The sequence below is a fragment of the Styela clava genome, chromosome 2 (genome assembly GCF_964204865.1).
Source record: "Styela clava chromosome 2, kaStyClav1.hap1.2, whole genome shotgun sequence".
Lineage (NCBI taxonomy): Eukaryota > Metazoa > Chordata > Ascidiacea > Stolidobranchia > Styelidae > Styela > Styela clava.
The window spans coordinates 13924043-13947871 of NC_135251.1; the positions used below are offsets into that span (position 1 = coordinate 13924043).

General features: G+C 32.1%; 1 protein-coding gene across 2 annotated transcripts in view; it reads left to right on the forward strand.

The window, feature by feature from the left end:
* The first annotated feature begins 254 nt into the window (after positions 1-254).
* The window catches only part of LOC120335314 (phospholipid-transporting ATPase ABCA3-like), a 33386-nt gene continuing 9811 nt past the window's right edge, over positions 255-23829 (forward strand). For both annotated transcript variants that reach the window (XM_039402804.2, XM_039402805.2), the window contains exons 1-29: positions 255-588; positions 1465-1634; positions 1876-2061; positions 2638-2805; positions 3222-3395; positions 6066-6255; positions 7743-7846; positions 9052-9189; positions 9786-9889; positions 10319-10435; positions 10915-11032; positions 11234-11407; positions 11844-11911; positions 12250-12363; positions 12851-13039; positions 14155-14287; positions 14764-14918; positions 15506-15661; positions 16161-16341; positions 17363-17445; positions 18150-18346; positions 18901-19010; positions 19585-19691; positions 20078-20174; positions 20779-20874; positions 21321-21443; positions 22014-22197; positions 22638-22842; positions 23271-23490. In XM_039402804.2, the coding sequence (XP_039258738.2) occupies positions 404-588; positions 1465-1634; positions 1876-2061; positions 2638-2805; positions 3222-3395; positions 6066-6255; positions 7743-7846; positions 9052-9189; positions 9786-9889; positions 10319-10435; positions 10915-11032; positions 11234-11407; positions 11844-11911; positions 12250-12363; positions 12851-13039; positions 14155-14287; positions 14764-14918; positions 15506-15661; positions 16161-16341; positions 17363-17445; positions 18150-18346; positions 18901-19010; positions 19585-19691; positions 20078-20174; positions 20779-20874; positions 21321-21443; positions 22014-22197; positions 22638-22842; positions 23271-23490 (4246 nt within the window). In that variant the 5' untranslated portion in view covers positions 255-403. The remainder of the gene's footprint in view (positions 589-1464; positions 1635-1875; positions 2062-2637; positions 2806-3221; positions 3396-6065; positions 6256-7742; positions 7847-9051; positions 9190-9785; positions 9890-10318; positions 10436-10914; positions 11033-11233; positions 11408-11843; positions 11912-12249; positions 12364-12850; positions 13040-14154; positions 14288-14763; positions 14919-15505; positions 15662-16160; positions 16342-17362; positions 17446-18149; positions 18347-18900; positions 19011-19584; positions 19692-20077; positions 20175-20778; positions 20875-21320; positions 21444-22013; positions 22198-22637; positions 22843-23270; positions 23491-23829) is intronic.

The following is a 23829-nucleotide window of genomic DNA, read 5'->3' on the forward strand; positions in this document are numbered from 1 at the left end:
TGTCTGCATGCGGTAATGTGTAGAAGTGTTTTTATGTCAGAAAATACAGATATACCCGTAGCGGTCATGTTGGCAGATGAAACCATCTTATTGCAATTTTTGGGGGTCAAAAGTAAAATGTTATTTCAACTTTACCCCAGAAAAAAATTATTGTGACATAACAATCACCCAATTTAGAACTGTAGTTTCAACTTTCCCCAGAAAAAGTATTGTGACATAACAATCACCTCATTTTAAACTGTGTTTGTAAATACTTGTAGATAATTCTATTGATAAAAAGATCACTGTCTCTGTACCACTTTACACAGATGTTATTTCAAATTATGTAGTTTTATTGAATTTGCTCATATATCAGTATATTGAACAAGAGTGAAGGTTATTGAAGTGGCTATATTTTGCCAGCATGGGTTCTGGTGCAGCAAAGTGGCGACAATTTATCCTCTTGTTATGGAAGAATTTTATTTTGCAAAAACGACGACCAATTGCCACTTTTGTTGAGCTTGCTCTGCCTTTGCTTTTTGCTGCATTGTTGGTTATAATTCGTACAACTGTGGACACAACAACTCATCCAAACATCACAACATGGAGGTAAGAATGTACCTTTTTCGTTTTTGTTCACCAGATTCTAACTTCTGAACTTTTAGCATTAACGTTATACTGGTTTAGTTTAACGCGATGGTTTTCAAATTTTTATGGGGTCTGTTTTAGTATAGTTTAGTACCACATGCACTTCTAGTTGGACTGGCTCAACAACAGACAATCACCCGAAATCAAGCAAGTTAATTCTCTCGTTTTCTCGTCACAATGATCATGATAGAAGAGAGATCGCCGGCGTTAGCGAGTCGTTATCGGTGCATACTTCTAGAGGACCTAGCATGACATTTTTTTCATGTGTCAATCCTAACCCCCACCTGACTATGCCATCCGAAAATTATGTCACTACGACGTCACAGTGAGGTAATAAAGCGCTTCAAACTACACGAACTGCCATCCAAGGCGAGCACCCGAAATCGATCAGCTATTTCTCTCGTTTGACATATCAAATAATTGTATTGCTACGCCCACTAGGGTTAGGTACTAAACTACACGAGACCCTCTATGCACTGCTCTTTATTTAAAAATATCTGGTTTTATTTTAATGCTTTCCCTCCAGTTATTTCATGTGCAATTTTACTAATAAAAAAGCCAACAAACAAAATCAAAACAATAAAGGCTTTGACACTTGATCAACGTGGTTATGGCAAATGGTACCTAGCGAACACCTTCGTTTGTGGCCCCCAGTGAACCGCTCCATGACTATTTAGGTGGATCGAGGGCCTAGTTTGGGAAACCCTGTTCTAGTGTGTGTATCATGCATATATTACTATTTCAAAAGATACTCGTCTTTAGTAATTTAGTAAAAGGTATTTACATGAGTTTTGCTCAAAAAACAAATAATCATTTTTTATGCTTTAATTATTTCAGAGAGTTTTCTGTCAACAATCTACCAAATTTTAAGACCAATGTTGTTCCAAAAGATGGAGTATGGACAGTGGCATACGCTCCGAATAACGACTCCGCAGTGGAAAATATAATGGCAAATTTTGAGACTTTTCTCAAGCATGGAAAATCAGATCTAGAAATCAATTGCCCTGGTTTGTATAACAGTATAAATAAATGAAAGATTTTTTCCATTTTCAAATCAGATTTTTTTTAGATGCAACTAGTGTGAGCAATTAATATTTTTCAGGTTTAAGTTTTGAATAAATATGAAGTTTTGCAGATTAATACAACTTATTCTCATGGCATTGCTTACTAATTTGTAGAAAATTATATATTACGTAACATACATTGTTTGCTATAATGTATATAAATACTTTCATTCAAATCTCTTAGGTCTCTCTTTTGTTAAAAATATGGGATCACCTGATGAAGATGCAGATGTAGGATCTGGGATGGGAGGACCACCACCAGGTGCAGGTGCAGGTGCAGGAGATTTAACTGGTGCAAGAGCTGCATTTTCCATGTTTACGAGTGCTGTAGGAGGAGGAACTATGACCAGATCTATGTCTGCTATAGCAGGTATGTTTCCAAATATTATAAAATACAATGCTTTGTTTATAATAGCTAATTTTGAAGATGGCAAAAATTTATCAAATTACTGCTTTCGTGGTTCCCTTACTTTCTGGTGCTTGGAGTCTTTTTTTGTTTGTAACAGATCAGGCACTTTGGCGTATACTTTTTAGTATCTTATGTTCGATTTTTTTTTACTTCTGTAATGATTTCTGTTAGACTTTATCATGTGTGTCGCTGATCGATAAATCAATGTTGGTGAAATGCCATATTTTCATTATTCTCTATACTCTGAACGTACTAAGTGTATTTTCAGAACGATGAAAAATAAACTTCTGTTTATTGCGTCTACAATGTTATTTCTATTAATATTTTGTTTATTATGTGGTTATAGTTGTTTTAAAGTAGTAATGCTGAAGATCCACAGTCAGACATTTTATTTTCTTTAAAAAAATAGGATTTAACAAGTGAAGCCTCAAGTTTTGTTGACACTCTGACTGGTGCCTAAAAAAACATATATTAAATTATCATGAGGCTGATATTTTTTTAAAATTGATTTTTTAATTTCCAACTTTATTTTAACAGCTCCAATGTTTTATCAAAACATCCCTCAAATTATGAAAGATATTATAATTGAACGAGCAGCTGATGCAGGGAAAGAAAATATCGAATATGTTTCTGATATGCTTGTTGAGTTAGGACCGGAAGAATTTATGAAGGATGTAACAGAAGAACTCGTAAACAAAACAATGGGTGAGAATTAGAGATGCACGGATGAACTTTAACACCTCCAAATAAACACTTTCTAAAAAACACTCAAGTATCCAGATTTAAATATATTAACTGATAGTAATAAAACATGACAAATTTCTATAACCAAGCTTTTTTTTGAGTAATAAAATGATATAAATAAAAATAGAGACCATTTACAAACAAAAATTTCATTTGCAGTATAGTATTGATAGATGGGTTGTTGAATCAAATATATTCCTTAGGGATTGTTATTAGGAATTTTATCAATTTAACGCTTAGCCGAACTCACTCTCAATTTTGCAATTATTGTGTGTTAATTGTTCAGTGGCACAGTTTTTATTTCAGTCAATTTTATTTGTTCCATTCTTATTAAAGGCCATGTTGAAGATTTGTTGAAATTATGTTTTTGTATTCAGAATGTGTTTTTGATGAGCTTGATCCCCGCTTTAGAGAATTTTTTGAAGAAAATAAATCTAATGTATCATCATTGGATACGGATGGATCTTCAGATAACTCAACTGAAAAAAGACAAGGAGGAAATTCATCCAGTGGAATGATGGCAGCTATAGGGGCAATTCCCAAGATTCAAGGTATATTTCACAATATAAGTAGTAAAAATTCTACAAAAAAAATGCAATTTTACTGTCTTATCCTTGTTGCCAAAGCTGCGCAATCATGGGTATTCCTGCAGTATGTGTAACAGATTAGGGTTAGGGCATAATTTTTTTCTGATTTTCTTTATTTTAGTTCTATTACGAGTTCGAGATTGTCTGTGTTAGCCAAGTGAATATACCCCTGCCCATAGGTTTCAGTTCGTTTACACAACTTGATGTAAAGTAGTCGAACAAAATTAGTTACCTCCATATTGGTATTATTGGTAGTATAAAGATTTAAAAAGGGCATGCTTCTGAAGTTTGATTTTATTTGTTTGGTTCCTGTTATTTGGACCATTTTTTTCTTGATGGGAATGACTTATATATTATGTTATATCTTTTAAAATCTTAGTGGCATACCATAGCGTTAGACATGATGGTTACCAATTGCCATATATGAAAGTCTTTTAAATAGAATTTCAAGTATCACGTTATCAATTTGGATATTTGATATCTAACAGTAATATAATTAACTTTCAATAAATGAAAAATCTAGTAAACCGATCAGAACAATGTTTAAAATTCTAATTCTATTGCATGCTCGCTGATGAGTCAGGTATTATTAGGGTTTGGTCATTTACGTCTTGGACCTAAGTATAAATGGATTAAGATGAAATTTTCATATTGCTTACGGGAGAGCTAGTGCTTGTTATAAATATTATAGTACTCTAACCAGATGTATATGGTTATTTTATTCAGCCACTTTCATTATTTTTTATTTATTTATATTGTTATTGTGTTTCTCATTACATAGAAATGTGGTAACAAGCTGTTTGTGTTCTATATGAATATGAATAATTCTTATGGGAAAGCTAGTACTTGTTATAAATATTACAGTAGGTACTCTAGCCAATTTTATATGGTTACTTATTTAGTCACTTATGTTATTTTTTATTCATTTATATTGGTATTGTTTCTCATTACATGGAAATGTGGTAACAAGCTGTTTGTGATCTATATGAATTATTAATAATGGTTTACTATTTTTTTATTATCCGTGGGCCATGCGTGGTTAATATGTTGATCATACTGACTCAACAATTTCCTTATTAGCTTTACATTTCACCTATATTTTGGGTTTGGCATCATCAATTTTAATATATCACTGGTTGTTCTCCACATATAGCTAAATCAATTTACATATTTTGTTTTTTTAATAGTTTGGAAGTTAAAAAATTTGAGTCAAAATTTTATTATCTTGAGATATTCAAATGCTGCTTCATATAAATGCTATCTCATATCTCGGGGTTTTTCGTTTTGATTTTAAGATGTCAAATTAAAGTAAATTCAAGATATTATTCTTTGAACTAATTTCCGTATTTTTATAATCTAACTCTATCCACTATTATTATGATAATGAGTACCTATGTACAAATCAAAATATTGCATATGGTAAGGCAATTATGTCATCTCTGAGTGGATAAAAAATGTAAATGTCAGGAGTCTTAACCTGTAGTCGTTTTTAGTGAGTCTTGTGTGAATTTTTCCACTCTCTATCGAACCAAAATCTTATCATTATGATTTTGTGAATCTAGAATAAAAGTCGAAATAAATACTAAACGAACAATCTTTTGATTACAACACTTTGTAAAACACTATTTGCCATTATGAATACTAAAAAACAATGAAATACTAAAAAACAAATATGTCTCATATGTATTACAACAGGCATCATTATACAAATTTGAAAAAAAGTTCCATACTGATAATTAGATGGAGTTGATCTTGAATATTCGTGCATATTCATATTATTACCGTCGTACTTGTATATATAATATTTTTTTATTGCTTAATCATATACCCTGATACACCTAATTATATGATATTATACTACTCATTTAAGTTATAAATAAAGATGTAATGACAAGGAAAGCACCAGTTTCAATACTTAAATTTCTTCAATAATTTGTATATTCATTGATTACGAGAAGCATTTAATTATAATCAAAATGTAAAAAATGACGGCGCTCCAGAAGTGTGTGTACAAATATGGAGGTAACTTTGTTCGCCTATTTCACATCAAGTTGTGTGAAGGTACTGAAACCTATGGACAGGGGGATATTCACTTGGCTAACACAAACAGTCCTCGACCTCGTAATAGAACGGAATAAAATTATGACCTAACCCTAACCTGGTACACATTCTACGGGAGTACCAAAATGACTGATCCCTGGACTGGCCTATTTTTTCATTCATATCCCTAAAACTTGGCATTGATATATTTTAGTATTTGTCGAAAATAGAAGTTAGAATGGGAACACTTGTACAATCTCATTCAAAATCTGTTGGTAAATTTTATGGGAATGATATATTCCTAACATAAGAGCTATTTGAATGGACCATAAAATTTCACAGCCAATATTATTTGTATAAATGTATACTTATTTGTGTTTTACTGTCAAATCATGTCTTGTTGTAAGCAGTTCACCAAACATGACTGAAGCAACATTTGAAAATTATGTTTGAATTTGTTTCGTTGAATATTACTTTGATTGTATTCGACATTTGATTTATTAATACGGAGAGTTGTACTACAAAACAAAATCTTACAAATATTATGCTTGAATTTAGAAACCTTATTTGAATGAATTTCCTTTTTATATTTAGTTATGGGTTTTGAAGATGAAGCAAGTTTCATGGAGTATGTTACGAATGACACAAATTTGGCTGGAACTCTTGGTGGAATTATATTTACAAAATCGGAAAACACATCAACTCCGAAGTTTAGTTATAAAATACGACTACATTCTGATCCTGTGAATGTAGGACCTGGAGATGATTCAAGAATCACGGGAAAGTATGTTGTTACGAATTAATATATCAGAAAATATTTTTAACAAGTCAATTGATTCTTATGAAAGAGTAGGTTTTTTTTTTCTGAAGGTGCAATCAAGCAAATAATGAAAATTGAATTAGATATCCATTGCTTTCAGAAAATTTGGACGATCAAAGTTAGGGTGATAGATTTTATCAGTTTTCACAAAACTTAGCATTGATATATACTGAAATGCAGACCAAATCAATCGAATATGAACATTCATATTCCTCTCAAATTATCAGTCCACCAATTTCGTATTCCTTTTATTCGACAAGCTATTTATTTTACAATTGAATCTGGCACTTGTTTGTGATGAACATTCACACAATAGAATAGAAAATGACCAATTTCTATTCAAGGGATTTAACCCGAAAGGGCAAAGCTGAAAAAACAGTTTTAAGAAAATTAGGAAAAAGTATATTTTGGATTTTTAAACTCCTGTAATATTTTTTGAAATACGTTGGTGTATATGGCTTCAAACTATAACAAGATAACAGTCTAAAAAAAACGTATTCCTTTGTAATAGTTTTGACTAAAAATTTAAAATTTTCCAACATTTGCTCTTTTGTCTTGAAACCCTCATATTTACACTCATGCATTTATTGATTCACGATGCAATTCACTGAAATATCAGAAAATAAATTATTCTGATTTCCCAATACATAGCATAATTTCATGCTAAAAGTCGGGATGCTTTTCCATAAATAATTCTGTGTGTTGTATCATTGTAAATATTATTTATGCTTTATTCCCAAATAAAACATTGTTTTAATACTGTTCACTCGGAACAAGGCTCTGTGCAGGCTTTCACTCGTATAAGAGCAGCTGTCCCTCTAAGTGTAAGGACTGTATTTTAACATCACTTACCGCATTTATTAGAGCCCGGATGGGGTGGTGAGCATGGGATCTTTAACCTGCGATGCCAATGCTCTAATCCAGGGTGGTCCAAGGTTGTTGGCTCCGCTGCCACAAAATTATTTTTGCATTGTTCGCAGGCCACAATAGTGCCGAGAATAGGTAAAGAGTGCAATACAAAACAACCACTTCTATTGTACAATCACATAGTTATCCGGCATAGCCATTCTAGGCTAATAAAAACCGCATTCAATTTTTAGTTTTCTATGATGCTAATGTTGTTAGCATATGTTCCCGACCAAAAAGTTAGTGAGCCAGATAACAATTTAGACTGCCAAGCACATCATTCAACTTCGCTAGTTTCCCCAGCTAGTTATAACACTAATTGATTCAGTGCCATATGTGATAACAATATTTCAAAAGATTTTTCTGATTAATTTTATGACGAAACAACACAAAATGCGATTTTTTGATTACTCTCCGAATGTGACGCGGGCCACAGATAATGAAGCGGCGGGCCATGGTTTGGACTACCCTGCTCTAATCACTAGGCCATTGCCATACCAAAGAACATTTCTCAACATAACAATCTATTACGTATTTTTCACTAGTCCTGATACTTGGAGAACAACTCAACTTTTTCCTGGATTTCAGCGACCTGGTCCAAGAGATGGCAATGATAGATATGGTGGGAAACCTGGTTATTATAAAGAAGGTATGGCATTGTTTTCTGATGAATAACATGATTTAACAGTATGAACAAAAGGATTTATATTGTCAAATTTAGTTAGATTCTTGTGTTATTCTGTTTAAACTTTTAACAAGGCCTTAGTTTTATCAGGCAAAACTTCCATCTGCGTAAAGTAATTGAGACTTAAGAGACATAGAATTATAAAATAGAAGATACATAGAATATGCATGCTATGCACATGTATTCAAGCAATAAGAAAACACATGTTTAATATAGAATATAAATACTCGAAAACCCAATAATTTACTATTACAAATTTCGGCGTATTCTTCAATGACATTTTTAAGTATGGAAATTTCATATAACATTGTATATTCAAACGTTTAAATTTGGAGATAAGAAAAGTTTAAATGAACATTGGTTTGATTGGCTCTTCACTTAACTATCATTGGAAATAAATGAAGGCTTTTGATATTTCAATTTTTCGAAATGATAAATTATCTAATGAAACGTCTAAATTATACCTAAATTAAAATATAATATAAAGTAATTAGTTTTGAATCAATTTCGATTCACTTCGGCCACCACCCGCTCATGATGAATTAATTTTATCAATAGTTACCCAAAAGGCGGATTGATGTCAGACTCTAATTCAACGACTTAAGATGACCTAATTGAAATAAAAAAATATCAGGCTTAACCTGCATGATTTACATGCTTGAGAATGTTGTTGTGAAAAGCATTGAAAATCCATTTATTATACAAATCAAAATATTGTGTGTTATATGTTGCTACCGAATAGCTGAGTGGGTGAAAACGTGTCATTCTATTTTAGATCCGCAATTAAAAAAGCAATCTTTCATTTTCGATTTGTGTTTAGTTAACGTCCTTCCGATGGTAAATAGATATTATGTAATCATGGACGTCACTGTGGTTATCGGTTTATTCCTCAATCATTAATTAATTGAAGAATATAATATTATTCTTTTCATAACATTTCACAATCAGATCAAACAAAAAATGAAAATGGTATTGGTTTAGAATTGACTAATAACATGGCTTTCTTGTTTTCTAGCAGAGGGGAAAATTTGAGTTCATATCTGACATAATGTTTGATTTTTTCTTAAATTTGCACTCAACATATACCTAATGTTGTGATTGTAAATATTGCCTTTTTCACATTTCAATGGCTTCGCTGAAGTTTGTGTAATTCACTTATCTATTTTTAGGTTTCCTTTCCCTTATGCATGCTGTTGATATGGCAATCCTGGCAACAGTTGGTGATGAGAATATAGTTGACTTGGCTGATGGTAATTTTCGAATGAAGAGATTTCCATATCCACCCTACGTTGAAGATAATTTTTTGGGTAATATGATAAAATATCTATGTTCTACCTGTAAGCTCATCTTTTTATGTTAGTCATGAATTCTGTTTAATTGTAGAAAAGAAAAAGCCTGTTGTATCTTCATCATAATTTTGTTAGTCCATCTGTCTACTAAAACTCATAGGGACAACATTAACAAGATTGAAAGATAATCAGCGATAACTAAAAATATGCAACATCAAATTGGCATTTTCATATTCATAAAATTCACATTAAAAAATGGCTGAATTGTTCAAATTTCTTTCATAGTGTTATACATTATACTGCATAACTATTACAACATCGTAATTAACCGTAACCTACACTCAATGGCAGGATGTGACCTTTATACAGTTTTTCCGTGCATTGTATGCTTAAGTATAAAATTTTCTAATATGGAAGTATATTTTCAACGATGGCTATCCCTATCGGAAGTTTATATCATTTTTTAGGTGTAAGGAATAAATATTTCATAATAATAACATATATGGCGTAAATATAATATACGTATGTAAAAATCAATATGATGGAATATCTCATGAGCTCAATTATAACTAAATTGGTTGTTTTTTACTTTTATTTTTGTTTTCAAATTTCAGTTGCAATATCTCAATTGCTGCCCTTGCTCATCATGCTCAGTTTTCTTTACACTGCTCTGACCATCGTCAAAAGTGTTGTGCATGAAAAAGAGTCAAAACTGAAGGTATCAATTTTTGTAGACTTATTCTTATCTCTAAGATGAAAATCATAGGTGCAACTTCAATAATAATAGTAAGGAATTTTCAAAATGAATCGAACTTGCGATTCGAAATTAATCATATACGATATTTTAAATTCATTTTTGATTTTGGGAATAGTTTAGAATAGTTCTATCATATTGTCAATTGAAGTTTTGCAGTATCACCGAATAAGCATTTTTTTATTTTCTAAAAATTGTGAAAATTTGAAGATAATCAAATAACTTTTTACTCATTAGAATAGATATATGCTTCTATGTGTTCTTTGTTAAACATAACCCAATTTATATCATATTCATGAAAAATGATGTCATAAATTAAAATGCAAACAAACAGTGTACATGTTTACAATGTATTTCAGTAATTGTTAAATGCAACTAATTCCTATTTTTCAGGAATACCTGATGATGACTGGTCTACCAAACTGGTTACATTGGTTGGCTTGGTTTATTAAATATCTGGTTTTTCTCACCATATCCTGCATGTTCTTTACCATATTGTTCAAAATAAATGTAGGTGTTATTTTTATACTTTCTAATTTTCTTGGTGATAATCATTCATTGTCCTATTTTAAACTTGCCCTGGAGCGACTACTCAGTTCATAGAAATAATTTGCTTTATAATATTAAATTTAATTTTGTTAGTGTTTATTTCTGATTGTCATCAGTAAATCCTTCGATTTGCTATTTTTGGATAATGGAATTTTTGAATTTTTCCTTATTAATAGGAGAACATTTTTGTCATTGAGACATCCTATCTTGGTCTTTATGTAAGGCCATGAAATTAACTAACGATAAGAAATGGATTATTGGTAAATTATTTTTCAGTATTAACTTATATAAATACATTTGCATATACAGAGACTAGCCTAGACTGGCGGTTTTGCGCTCCGTTCTATGTTTTACAAACTCCTCATCGGAAACACTACATTTTCTCAATATGTGACAGTTGTGTATAGTAAATTGAGTGAATAATACAATTTCTTTTCCAGACTCCAAATGGCAAAGTCTTCACCTACACTGATGGAACAGTTTTATTTGTGTTCTTGGTTTGTTATTGTGCTGCGACCATCTGCTTCTGCTTTATGATTTCTGTCTTCTTTTCCAAAGGTTTGTTCTGGTATTAATGAAAAAATAATGATGTGAGATTTCATTGAACATGATACATAGTGGACATGTTATGGTATTTAGTATAAACAGGGTGATAAAAACTCGTAAATTTCTAAATATTTCTATGAAAATACTTCTGTTTGTGTATGATTGTGCCCAAAAGTTTGAGCTTGTAAAAAAACATTTTATTTGAATTTTCAGCGAATGTAGCTGCAGCTGCTGGAGGAGTTCTCTTTGGTCTCTCGTACATGCCATATCTGTTTATCGCTCCTAGATACGAACAAATGACTTTCACTCAAAAATCTCTATCAAGTTTGTTATCCAACATTGCCATGGCAAATGGAGCAACAATTCTTAGCATGTATGAAGGCAAAGGTTTGTATAATTCATTTTCCTCAGCGAGAGATAACATCAGGGGATGGGTGGCCCTGATACATTTACTATATCGAATATATTTCACTATATTCTTAATCCAGTCATATTCAAGGGCAAATTCAATGCATTTTTTCTTACAAGCAAGATGTGCAAAACTTGTGTGAAAGTCAATTGAAAATATTCTAAACCAGGGGTGTGCAACCTGCGGCCCAATTTACGATAGAACAAATTTCTGTAGTAAATAAATCATAAAGCACTACTTGATCCACACACTAAGTGCACCGGTTTTTAAGGCGCACAATCGTTTGGGAAAAATAGGATTTGAAGTGCCGCTTGTGGTCCGTAAAATATGGTATATAGAAATAGAATTGCTTGAAATAATTTGAATTACGTTTTTTATCTTTCATTGTTAACATTTCAACTTGCTGAATTTTAGGAACTGGTGTGCAATGGTCGAACATCGCAGACACTGTGACAGTTGATGACAATTTTACATTCCTACAGGTATTGGTAATATTGGGAAGCTTTGAAATAACATTATGCTTGGAATATTCAGTGATTGTGACAGAGATTTTGTATGAGACGTTTTTTCACCAAGCTTTTCACAAGTATTCGCTGATATATAATGACATATTATTTTTAAATGAATCTTTATTATTCGGCATTGTTACCCAATTTTTGACCCCTAGGGTGAGAGGAAGGTTGGCATGGGTTATTAAATCGAGATCTTCAGCTTATGATGACGACATTTCTAAGTTTAACACTCTAACTACTGCGTTCAATTCTGCCCCGACTTTGCTGGAAAATCGAAAAAAGGTTTATATTTTGAGTCTCTTTTGCAGGCAATGTTTTTTCTGATAATTGATGCAATTCTGTACATGACAATAGCATGGTATGTTGAAGGTGTACGGCCCGGGGAATATGGAATACCAAAAAAGTGGAATTTTCCATTTACTGTGAGTATGATAAATAGGACCACAATTAATAAACAATATAATAGACAACAATGTGTCCTTAATTGGGGATGTTTTTACTTTAGTTGGGGTTAGTGTCTTTTGATTTGGGGTGCATTTCACCAACACCAATAAATTTTTGTGTCAGAAACTGAAATCTTCATCATTTACCAATTCGCAGAATCACTAGGGTAGTTGTATAATCCCCATATTTTGCTACTCACTTTTATCAACACCTCTGTGCTCGTATTCAAGGTGATCCAAAAAAACATAATTCAGTTCATTTAAATTTTATATTTGTTAAATAAGTTTCTTTATTTTCGTAGAAGTTATTGAGAAATGTACAGGTTCCGCTTTTTTGGTCACCTTCCACATGTTCATTGCTCTAATGTCAATACTAAAAATATATTGAGATAATCAGTAGATTTACTAATCACCCTAATATCAGCGTTCTGTCACTATCAGTATCAATAACATTTACTCACTTTAGAAATCTTACTGGTGTGGTCCCCCAAAAAAAGTAAATGTCTATGAAGCAGTGGCAGGTGGAGGTAGCAGTCAAGTTCTTCAACCATCTAATGGTATAAATGGTATTGAGAAAGGAGATGCTGATGATGAATACTTTGAACCAGAAGCACCAGATCAAAGACATATTGTCCAGATTTTTAATCTTCGAAAAGTAAGTTAATTTTATTTCAATTTTTTACATATAGTTACTTATAGTAGATATCCAGGTCTAACTTAGGATCAAATCCGCTAAGATATTGAATAGAATAGATTTTTTTACTTCAAGACTTTTGCTCTATTTACTTACGGCACCAGGAATAAAATGAATTATATAATATGAAAATAAAAGGAAAGAAATGAAATGACTAGGCTATTTAATTTGATATCACAATTTAATATTTTATAGCAGTTTAATATAGTTCGGGAGGTTTTGTGTTTTTGATTCTAAACACATGAGGAGGTGTATCTACGCTCATAAATATCACTATAAAATATTTACATTATGTAACATTGTAAAGTAAACAAGTAAATTCCAATTTCTTCTATAAGTCATCCAACAAAATACTTGTTCTCATGCTCATCTTAAAGTTCACTTTAAAAGCAAAAGTAAGCTCGGCTGTATTATGCGATGTCATGCTAAGCGCATTGAATATGCTTGCTATCGCACCTCTGATGACTTTGCGCCTGGTAGAGAAATTAATTGTGCGTGAGAAGATTGCTGTACTCCCGTGGTGGTTCACGTAATTGCTGGTGGGTGGCTTCCCCACCATCAATTCCATGCATCTGGAACTAATAACATGATAACTAATCCCATACCCAACCTGTCTTATCAACTTTCCTCTCCACCTGGATGAATATGTAAATCCTATCCTCTGCTATTAAAACTATGAATTTGATGGAAAGCCTTATTACTTATCGATTTTAATTGGTAAGTATGTTGATAGGTATTTGTCTGTATGTCTGTGTGTCTGTCTGTTAGATGCGCGCGATATCTCACGAAAGCGAGATTAAATCTGCTTCATATTTTGCATGTGCATTCATCATATCTCGGACCAGAAGCCTATTGATTTTGGGCGAATTATGTCGTATAATTAGCGAGTTATTAAATAATTAGTGCTTGGACACAAGGTGTCACTATGGAGTAAGAGCGCTCTTTTTGGGGATCCCCTATCTTTCGATCGATACGTTTTCGGTTTCTGACAGATATTTTCGTGTTTCATATTGATTATAACCATAACATATATGCTTTCTATTGTAATATTATTTTCATCTGATTTAACAACATAGGTATTTAATGCTGGCCAACCAAAAGAAAAGATAGCTGTACATGGTTTGAATTTAACAATGTATGAAGGACAGATTACAGTGTTGCTTGGACACAACGGTGCTGGGAAAACTACAACCATGTCTATGCTAACAGGTATTATTTTGGATTTGTTTGTTTTGAAGGTTTTATAATTGAGGTGTTGTTTGTTTCATACGATATTTCATAGGTGCCTGGGCTTTGAGGTAATGGTTATAGGTATTTATTGGATTTAGATGTTATGCCTGTATCAGACATGTTCTTTTGATACTTCGGCCTCGTTTATATACAACCAGCTCTACATTGCATTTTATGTTTTCATTATATTATTCATTGTTACTTTTACTTACTTGTTGTTATATAATACAATGTCACAATGTTTTAGTATCAATAGGTTATGGCAATAGTGTTGCATAATGCATATACAGTGATACCTCGGTAGTCCAACATAATTCGTTCAAGATTGGTGTTTGACTATTGATTTGTTTTGAGTACGAAACTTTTTTTCCATAAGGAACCATGGTGATTATTTGGCCCACCCTGTATATCGAATTACTTGGAAAAAACATCAGCGAAATCACTATATTTTTCAGGACTTTTCCCCCCATCATCTGGAAATGCTGTTGTTCTTGGTCATGATATAACTACGGATATTGAATTGGCAAGAACCTCAATGGGACTCTGTCCACAACACGACATTTTGTTTGATGAACTGACTGTTGATGAGCATATTTACTTCTTCTCAATGGTAAGTAGACACAATTTAACAAAAAATACAGGGTGTCCATAAAGTCAATTTACAATTTTAATTTTGTCATGAAGTCAGTTCTCAATATATCTTAACCAGGTTTGTTAATTTTCAATCGATAATCGTTCAAGTATTTTTATTTCATTTTATACATTTGTGAGTGCCAAAACAATATATGGTATCGATAATTACCCTTATACTTTGCGAAGTAATTTGTCAATGTTGTTGTATGGTACTTAAAAAATTTGATTAAAATAGAAATTGGAATATACCAATAAAACATACTGTTTTTCAAAGAAGTTTTGCATTATTTGTAAAATATATTTATGCACACCATATTGAGTGTTCATAAAGTCGTGTTACAATTTCAATTTTTTTATAAAGACTGTTCTCAATATATTGTAACCAAGGTTGTCTTATTTTAATAATCCGTGTTTATTTGCGTTTTTTATTTTTTTTAATACATCTGCACTGGCCATCAAACTATAAATATGGATTTGTCACTATATGGATATTTCATAGAATAATGCATATAATTGTAATTGAATTATATTTTTTACATATTGATTTTGATTTCTCTTGGACAGATTAAAGGATTGAGTAGCGAAGAGGCAAAAAAAGAATGTGACAAAATGGCTGAAGTATTAGAATTAATGGATAAACGTGAGGCAAGATCATGCACTTTATCTGGTGGAATGAAAAGAAAATTATCTGTCGGAATCGCTCTCTGTGCTGGATCGAAGGTGACTATTAATAAGAACATCGTTCTTGTTTTTTTACTCGCTACCTTGCAATTTGTGTTCTAGTCCTATTCTATAAACTGTAAATTGTATCTATGTCTGTGGTCAAATAGGCGGATATTTCCAGTTCTGGTTAGAGCAGGGCTGTGCAACAGGCTGTCCGTGGCCTTCAAATGGCCCGCCAAGCGATTTAGTGTGGCCCTTGTCAATATTTAAATTTTTATCCATCAAGCGTAAAATCCTAAATTCGAAAATTTATGTTTAAAAAGGCACTCGCATCAATAAAAATACGTAATGATTTTTGCTCTCGTCACTGCGTTGAATCTTCCGCCGTTTTGCCCCCTGGGTTAGGGCACCGTACCTCACATGTGAATATTGCATTTTGAAGATCCTTGTGTTTAACCTGCGGTATTGTTAATACTAGTAACTTAATATATATGACTGACCGCTTATGTAGAGCTTTGTTCAGAGTGTAGATGTGCAAACTTTTTATTTTTTAAAGTTTATTGTTCTTGATGAACCTACTGCTGGCATGGATCCCGCAGCAAGAAGAGCTATATGGGACGTTATACAAAAATATCGAGACCAATGTTCAATGCTTTTGTCTACTCATTTCATGGATGAAGCTGATTTACTAGGAGATAGAATCGCTATCATGGCTGAAGGAAGAATTCGTTGTGCAGGTCATTTGAATTAAAAATTCTTTTCCGGTGTATGTCTCTAATGTTTTGTTTTCAGGCAATGACTGTGATGAATACAATTGGTTATTTGTTAAAAAAAATCATATTAATGATAGCGTAAATTATAGCAATCTTCTATATGAAATGTTGGTGGAAAATTTGTTGTATCCTAAAGTATTCGCCAACAATTATTTAGGACAGGGGTCGGCAACCTACGGCCCGCGGGCCGGATCCGGAGCACTATAATCCGGCCCGCGACGCTTCACTAAATTATAGTAACAAAACATCCGTGACGAATATATTCTTCAGACTAAATTATATTATAACCTAACAATTATATATTTCACAATTACTCGTTTAATGAGCATATAATTTAATTATAATTAAGCAAATGGCAACAAAACGCAGAAAAGTTGATGCTAAGTGCAAAGGGTTCAATGGCGCTGAAAATATTCAAATGGAATTTTATGAGATGCAATGAGGAAATAAATCTATGTTCTATTCGAGAGATGTATCACTGCTTGATTTTTATTATAAAAAGTACCATTCTTTCGGTTTTTCAATTTTCTGAAAAGATGTGCGGCCCGCCAATGACTTGCATGCAATGCTTGCAATCTTAATTTTGGCCCACGAGCGACAAAAGGTTGCGGACCGCGGATTTAGGGTATCTAAATTGCTTTTATTATTGTGTTCTGCAGATGACATATATTTACTACACTAGAAATAGTCACAATTACAGTCATATGAATAATGAATATATTGGAAAATTTTCTCGTAATGTTCTCGAACATCTGAGTATATATTATTCATAAAAGAATATATTCAAATATCTCTTATTATGAATTAATGGTAATTGATTTAGTAAAATTAAATTAATGATTGTTTTGAGTAATAGGCTTTAGTACTGGTACATATTCATATTTGAAAATCTAAACTTACCGGTATGTATACCAAAGCTATTTTTAATTTTGTGAAATTTTCAGTAATTTTAACTCATTCAAAAATCATTTCATTATGTTCTCAGGTTCTGCTGTATTCTTGAAAAATAAATTTGGTGTCGGATATCATGTTGTACTGAACAAAACACCGGAATGTCAAGTGGAGAAGGTAAACTTTATTTCTTTTATTCTCTGTAAGAAATCTTGGAAAAATTAATAGAAACAAATGTTAACTGTATTTTTTAAACCAAAAGGACCTCAAAAAAAAAATGTTTTTTTTAGATTTGCAACTATAGCACAAGTCATTTTGTGAATAAGTCTCCATATGTTGTCCCCCCTTTTCACAAAACCCAAATTTGAAAAGAAATTATGTGATTTTTCAAATGCACATATCAAAAGCTAACAGGAAATATTGGTAAAAAACTGGGAACGAAAGAAATTTTTTTTTTCGTTATACAGTGTAATTTATGTGAATCCTATTCCTTATCAAGCGTGAATAGATCATATTGACAATTTAACATTAAAAGATTCTAAATAATTTTCAAATCAAGAATTAACTATATTGAATAGGCTATGAATAATTTTGAATGTATATATAAGTTCCCGAAAGGCTCCGCGAGAGAAAACTATGGGCTTCACAATCTATTGGTTTAAAATACTAAATATTTTTCTAATAAAAAGCAGAAAATACATTTGAGTCAATAAATAAAGTGATTTTAATCTTTCAATAGCAATTTGTTTTTGTTTTTATTTCTATCAATTTGTTGTAGTGCTCCTTAAATAATAGTTGACCTCTTTACAGGCTCCGTAACACCAAGGGTTTTAGTTTGAGCACCCCTGCATTAGTCCAACTTTTTCATGTTTCTTTCGAAGGTCTCCGACTTTTTTCAAAGTCATGTACCTGACAGCAGAATGGAGAGAACAGCAGGAGCGGAAGCTTCTTTTCTTTTACCATTTGAATCGAGTAGTCTGTTTCCAACATTATTTACTGAACTCGATAAAGCAATGAATGAACTTGGAGTTCTAAGCTATGGGGCATCAATTACAACATTGGAAGAAGTATTTCTCTGGTAAGAATGTTTGTTTTGAATTTTGTTAGGCGACATTACCTGATCAGGTGTTGCTAGCCTCTGTGTATATTCGAGGCTAATATTTGAGAAGAGTCCTATTCTCCTAATTTTATTCTATTATTATCCTAGTTTTATTTTTATTATCCTACTATTAAGTAATTCCCATTTCAAGTACGGTAATCTAAGTAGATCAATTTTGCAGCAAAAAGGGAAATTTTTTTTGTACTTAGGAAATTGGTGACATAGTTGTTGTTAGTTCTTCAATTCAGCATTCAATCTTCTTCATCTGAATGGTATTTCAGGTTGAAATCAAAGTTGCTTTTGCATTAACAGAAAGACATTTTTTAGATTAGTTTTATGAGGGACAGGGACTTTATTGTTCATCCAGAACAAAGCAGCTACTTATACATAGGAGTCTAATATGCCTTCCAAATCAGCAGAATAATGTCGATTTAGCATAAATTTTCTAATTTATTACTTCAGGAGTGTACTTCAACTTTCAAACCCACTGTCAATAACTAAATTCGTTTGATATCAACCTAATTTTTTTATAGTGTCACAGAAGACGTAGCACAACCAGTAGCTGTTGCAAGCAGAAGATTATCGTTAACAGGAGCAGAGGAAGATCATAAAACACCTGCTTCTCCAACAATGAGCTCCGCAGGTAACAACAAATACTCTAATAGAAGCGATATAAATAGCTTGTTTGAATGCTGCCACGAGTCGGCCTATCTCAGTTAGAGTAAGGCCGTAGACACACCAGCATCTGTCTTACTAAAAGTATTCGTCATCATATTATGATTATTACTTATAGTCAGAAATGGATAAAATCCAATATTCCACTATTCTGAATATATTTTAAAGTTATATTTTTATATGTGTGATATCAAATATACTTTACATTGGACAACATTCTATGAAAGCCATTATACATACAATGAGTTTAATTCAAAAATACAGGAAAGTTCATTGGTTATTGGTTCTCTATCTTGTATAGTTCATGTTATTTTCAAATAATCCTTTTAAATTATTTCTAAAATCAAAAATTTAACAATATAATTAAACTCTATTCGTTTTGGACATGCCTGCTTACAGTCATTGCTTATATATGTACAAACTATGGCAATGCATTGGATGATTAAAAGAGCACTTGCAACCAGTGTGATTGACATTTTTAGTTTGATAAGCATTTTACTGTTTTTTCATAGGTGATGGAAATCCTTTATTTTATTTAACAGATATATTGCAGCCACCTGATGTACCAAATACAGGAACAGCATTATGGTTCCAACAATTCCATGGATTACTCGTCAAAAGAATTCTGCATTCGAGAAGACATCTTAAGGTTTGTAATTGGTTTTTGGAATCATTTCATTTTGCCCATCCTCACACATTAAGTATTTTTCTAAGGCTTCTTTGGACTGTTACAAAATTAGCCAAGTCAGTATTTTAACAAGTAAACGAATAGCTCACGCCCTCGTGGTGCCCCTTGTTTTCTCTTGTGAAGCCATTGGGCTCAGTATGGAACACTTTGCGCGTATTCCTGATGCTAAACATGATGCGCCAACTGCTTTACCAATATGAATTGGCGTTTCCATTTTTTTGCTGAAGATTTCATATTTTGGAAATTATCAAATATTTCATGTTTGGGAATATTGTATATTCAGAATAGCTTATTTTTCAGTTTCAATTGCATTGAAATTTTCTAAATGTTTTTTCTTTGCCTTTTAGGTTCTGATATCACAATTATTGGTTCCTGTTGTTTTTGTCATTCTTGCGATCATCAATGCAAAATATGCTCCATTCCTCGAAACCAACAAAGAACTCGGTATTCACTTTCTTTCTTGAATACTTTTGAATATGATATTTCATAGGAAATGATGACTGCTCATCAATTAGACCAATTTGTTGACTGCTAAAAAAGAAAACAGTTTTAGCCTCAATCATAAAATTATTACGAGACAATTCATCAGTGTAATTGTCTCATAATTAGGAGTGGAGAAAATCGAATAATTTTATTAATATTTTAATATCAAATGTTTGAATAATGGATAGATATATTCTCTTACTCGATTCGAAGCAACGCGATTGGCGGTTGAAAAATTATTTGAATGACGAAAAATTCGATAAAAATGTGCATGTTTTCTGATTTTGTCATAATCGCTGACTGTTTTTAGTCAGTGTGATATTTTCGGCAGTGGAAACCCTAAATGTTAGTAAGCTATCTCCTGTCAGTACTTATTTTTTTTACAAGTATTAAATTTTCGCCCCTGCGAACATTGAAATTTATACCATAATCCCTGAAAATGATAATTCTTATACAAGATATGAAAATCTAAATTAAGAAAATTGCCAGACCGGCATATATCTATTTAGTGTCAATATGCATTAACGTCATAGTTTCTTATTTTGTATGATTTTCCACATTCCAGATCTTAGTCTATTTGGCTATGGGAACACCACAGTATCTTACAATGGGAGCACTGATATTCAAAAACTCACTGATATATATGCACAACAGTTTACAGGTTTGTGAATGTGTAGGCAAAGAAGATAAGTAATAATATTTCAAGATTTGTATGGATAAACCCCTGTTATATTATTATCAGTATAGATTTAATCTTGCCATGATTTTTCGAGATTTGAAAATGGCATTTTCCATTTTCCAAATATTGACAATACTTCAAAGAGTATATATATATAGTAACATAGAAATCTACGGTATATATATATCCATGTATAAAACATTTTACAATTCATTGCATTAATAACAGATTAAAGGTTATTTACTTTATCTCCCCTCCAGCATGTTTTAATCCGCTCGTATCAACTTTTCTACCATTTTGAAATATTGATAAGGTTTAATCTTCCAGAACATCAATTTTATTCTATCATTATTATTGTTGATATTACTGTTTTTGAAACTCGATTCTCGTTGTTTCTTTACTTTATAAATTGGTCTTTTTTTTGTCAGATCTTGCAGATGCCGTGAACATTCAAGGAGATCTAGAAATGCATTTGTCTAATGAATACAAAAAACAAGGAGGCAGCTTCAACAATAAAAATATTATCAGTGGAACCGTGAGAGATAATAAAAGTATGGAAACTTTTTCTAATTTTTCTTCTTATGCTTGGCTGTTGAATGTTCTGAAATACTGTTTCACTGTTTTGAATAATGTAAATATTTTCTTTATGATAATCTTAATTCTCAATTTAATTAATGGGACAACTAATGTTTAATAATATGGTGAATGATATGAATTTTTAAATAAAAATCCTTTTTAGGAAGATTTTGGATGGTAGAAATTATTAGCATTTTCTTTAAAACAAGACGAATGCAGTAAAACTAATGCAAATATAAATGTTGTAATAAGGTTATGATATATTTATTTATTCAAATCGGAGGTTGCCGACGGCAACGATTCATTTAAGAGACAACGCTGGGCATAACAGACATATTACATGTGTCATTTGAATTCCATAATTCTGCCTGGTTGTGCAAAACAAGCTCAAGGTTCTCATTGCTGAGTAAATATAAGTTGTGATCAATTTTCATTTCTAAGATTTGTGGATATTTTGAAAACCTGGTCCGAGAAAAAAATTTTGTTTTAAAATCTTGATATAGATGATTGATTTTATTTCATTTACCTCATTTACTGTATTTCAGGTCCTTTGAATTCCACCGTTGCTTGGTTTAATGCTCAGGGATGGCATTCATCGGCAAATACACTTTTGTATGCTGATCAGGCCTATATAAGATGGAAACTCAACAACACTGGATTCGATTTGGATGTTTCAAACCATCCATTGCCGAGGAATTCATCTGCTAGAGTGCAGGAACAACTCGTCGGGTTTGTGATTAAATTTATTATAATTCTAAACAGTTTGTGCTTTACATTTTAATAAATTTGTTTTCACGACGTTTTCATAAGTCAGATTTCGTAACTATTCTTGAGTTCCCAATCTAAGCTAAGGTGACAATTCACTTTGTAGTAGGGAAGTGCCATTGAATTTTCAAATTGATGATGTGAAAATATTTAAAAAAAAAAGGAATTTAATGATTGTTTTTTGTTTCTTGCACATAATGGTATTTTCAACATGAGCCATGACAATATTTCTCAAAGTAAATTCTTGTGCCGCAAAATTAATATATTCAGAATATTTAAAAAGTGTTCTACTCAAACTATTTCGATTTGGATATTCTGAGCGATATAGCCTACCTTTTTTATATATCACAAATTTTGCTATTAAAATATTCTCATGAGGCTTAAACATACTTATCTTCTTCTAGGTCAATTGCTGGATTCATGATTGCATTCAACGTTGTTCTTGGCTTTTCTTTCCTTGCTGCTTCGTTCTCTATCTTCATTGTGAGAGAGCGAACAGATCGAGCATCGTTACTTCAAACACTAGCAGGTGTCGACCCTATTTGCTTCTGGCTTTCTGGTTTTCTATGGGACTTCATCAACTTTCTGATTCCGTGTTTGATATGTATGGTGAGTGACCATCATTTTATTCAATTTTTGTTAAATGGCTCATTTGCTCCGAGTATCAAGAAATAAGGGCTATGCAGCATAATTCTCGGACTTCATTGGCATATGGGGAGTTTTGCGGTGTAAGATTAGGGTTATGTATGACTAATAATTGTCGGTGCCCAAATGTCCTCTTATAAATCCACATATATTTGTAAACCTAATATTTATTAATTAACTGGCTGAAAAGCAAACTCTTGTGCCACCTCATGGTCTGAGACTAATGTAAACTCTATAAAAAGATAAATGATAATGACTTTGAAATTTGATTGTTTGATTGACCAACAGTACATAATCCATTGGCTGTTCAATTTTTTAAATGCATTTCGCGACCAATCATTTTTCATTCAATCTAAAGTTGGATCTGAAATTTAAAATCCTTTATTCTTCAGATTGTTTTTGCCATTTTTGGAGTCGAAGAATTTTTACACAACGGTCAATTTGCAATCACACTCCTGCTTTTTGCTCTCTATTGCTGGGCTGCTTTACCATTGACTTATTTGATGTCTCTGCTATTCTCCTTGCCAACAACGGCACTGGTTACCATCACCATATTTGGAGATATCATGGGGCTTGCAACCATTATTACAATCAATGTTTTAATGCTCATTGGTACGTCATTTGAATTGTCATCAAGCCGTAAGCTAGTTTGCTCATAGCTGAAATTCTTTTCACTATGTATCACTGTTATATAAATTTCAAGTATTATGTACTAATGTGCAAGCTGCAGCATCAAACGAAACATTGAAAAGGTTTAAAAAAGAGTGGATATCATAATTTTACTATTAGACAGCCTAGACCTGAACTAGACAGCCTATTTATATAATAAGCTATTGTTTCAGCATCAGTTTGACATTAATTTGTACCAATGGAGGTTTGTGTAACAAATGTAACCAACCAAAATTTATGTTAATCATCTTACAGCAGTAATAACTTAGATATATACTGCTT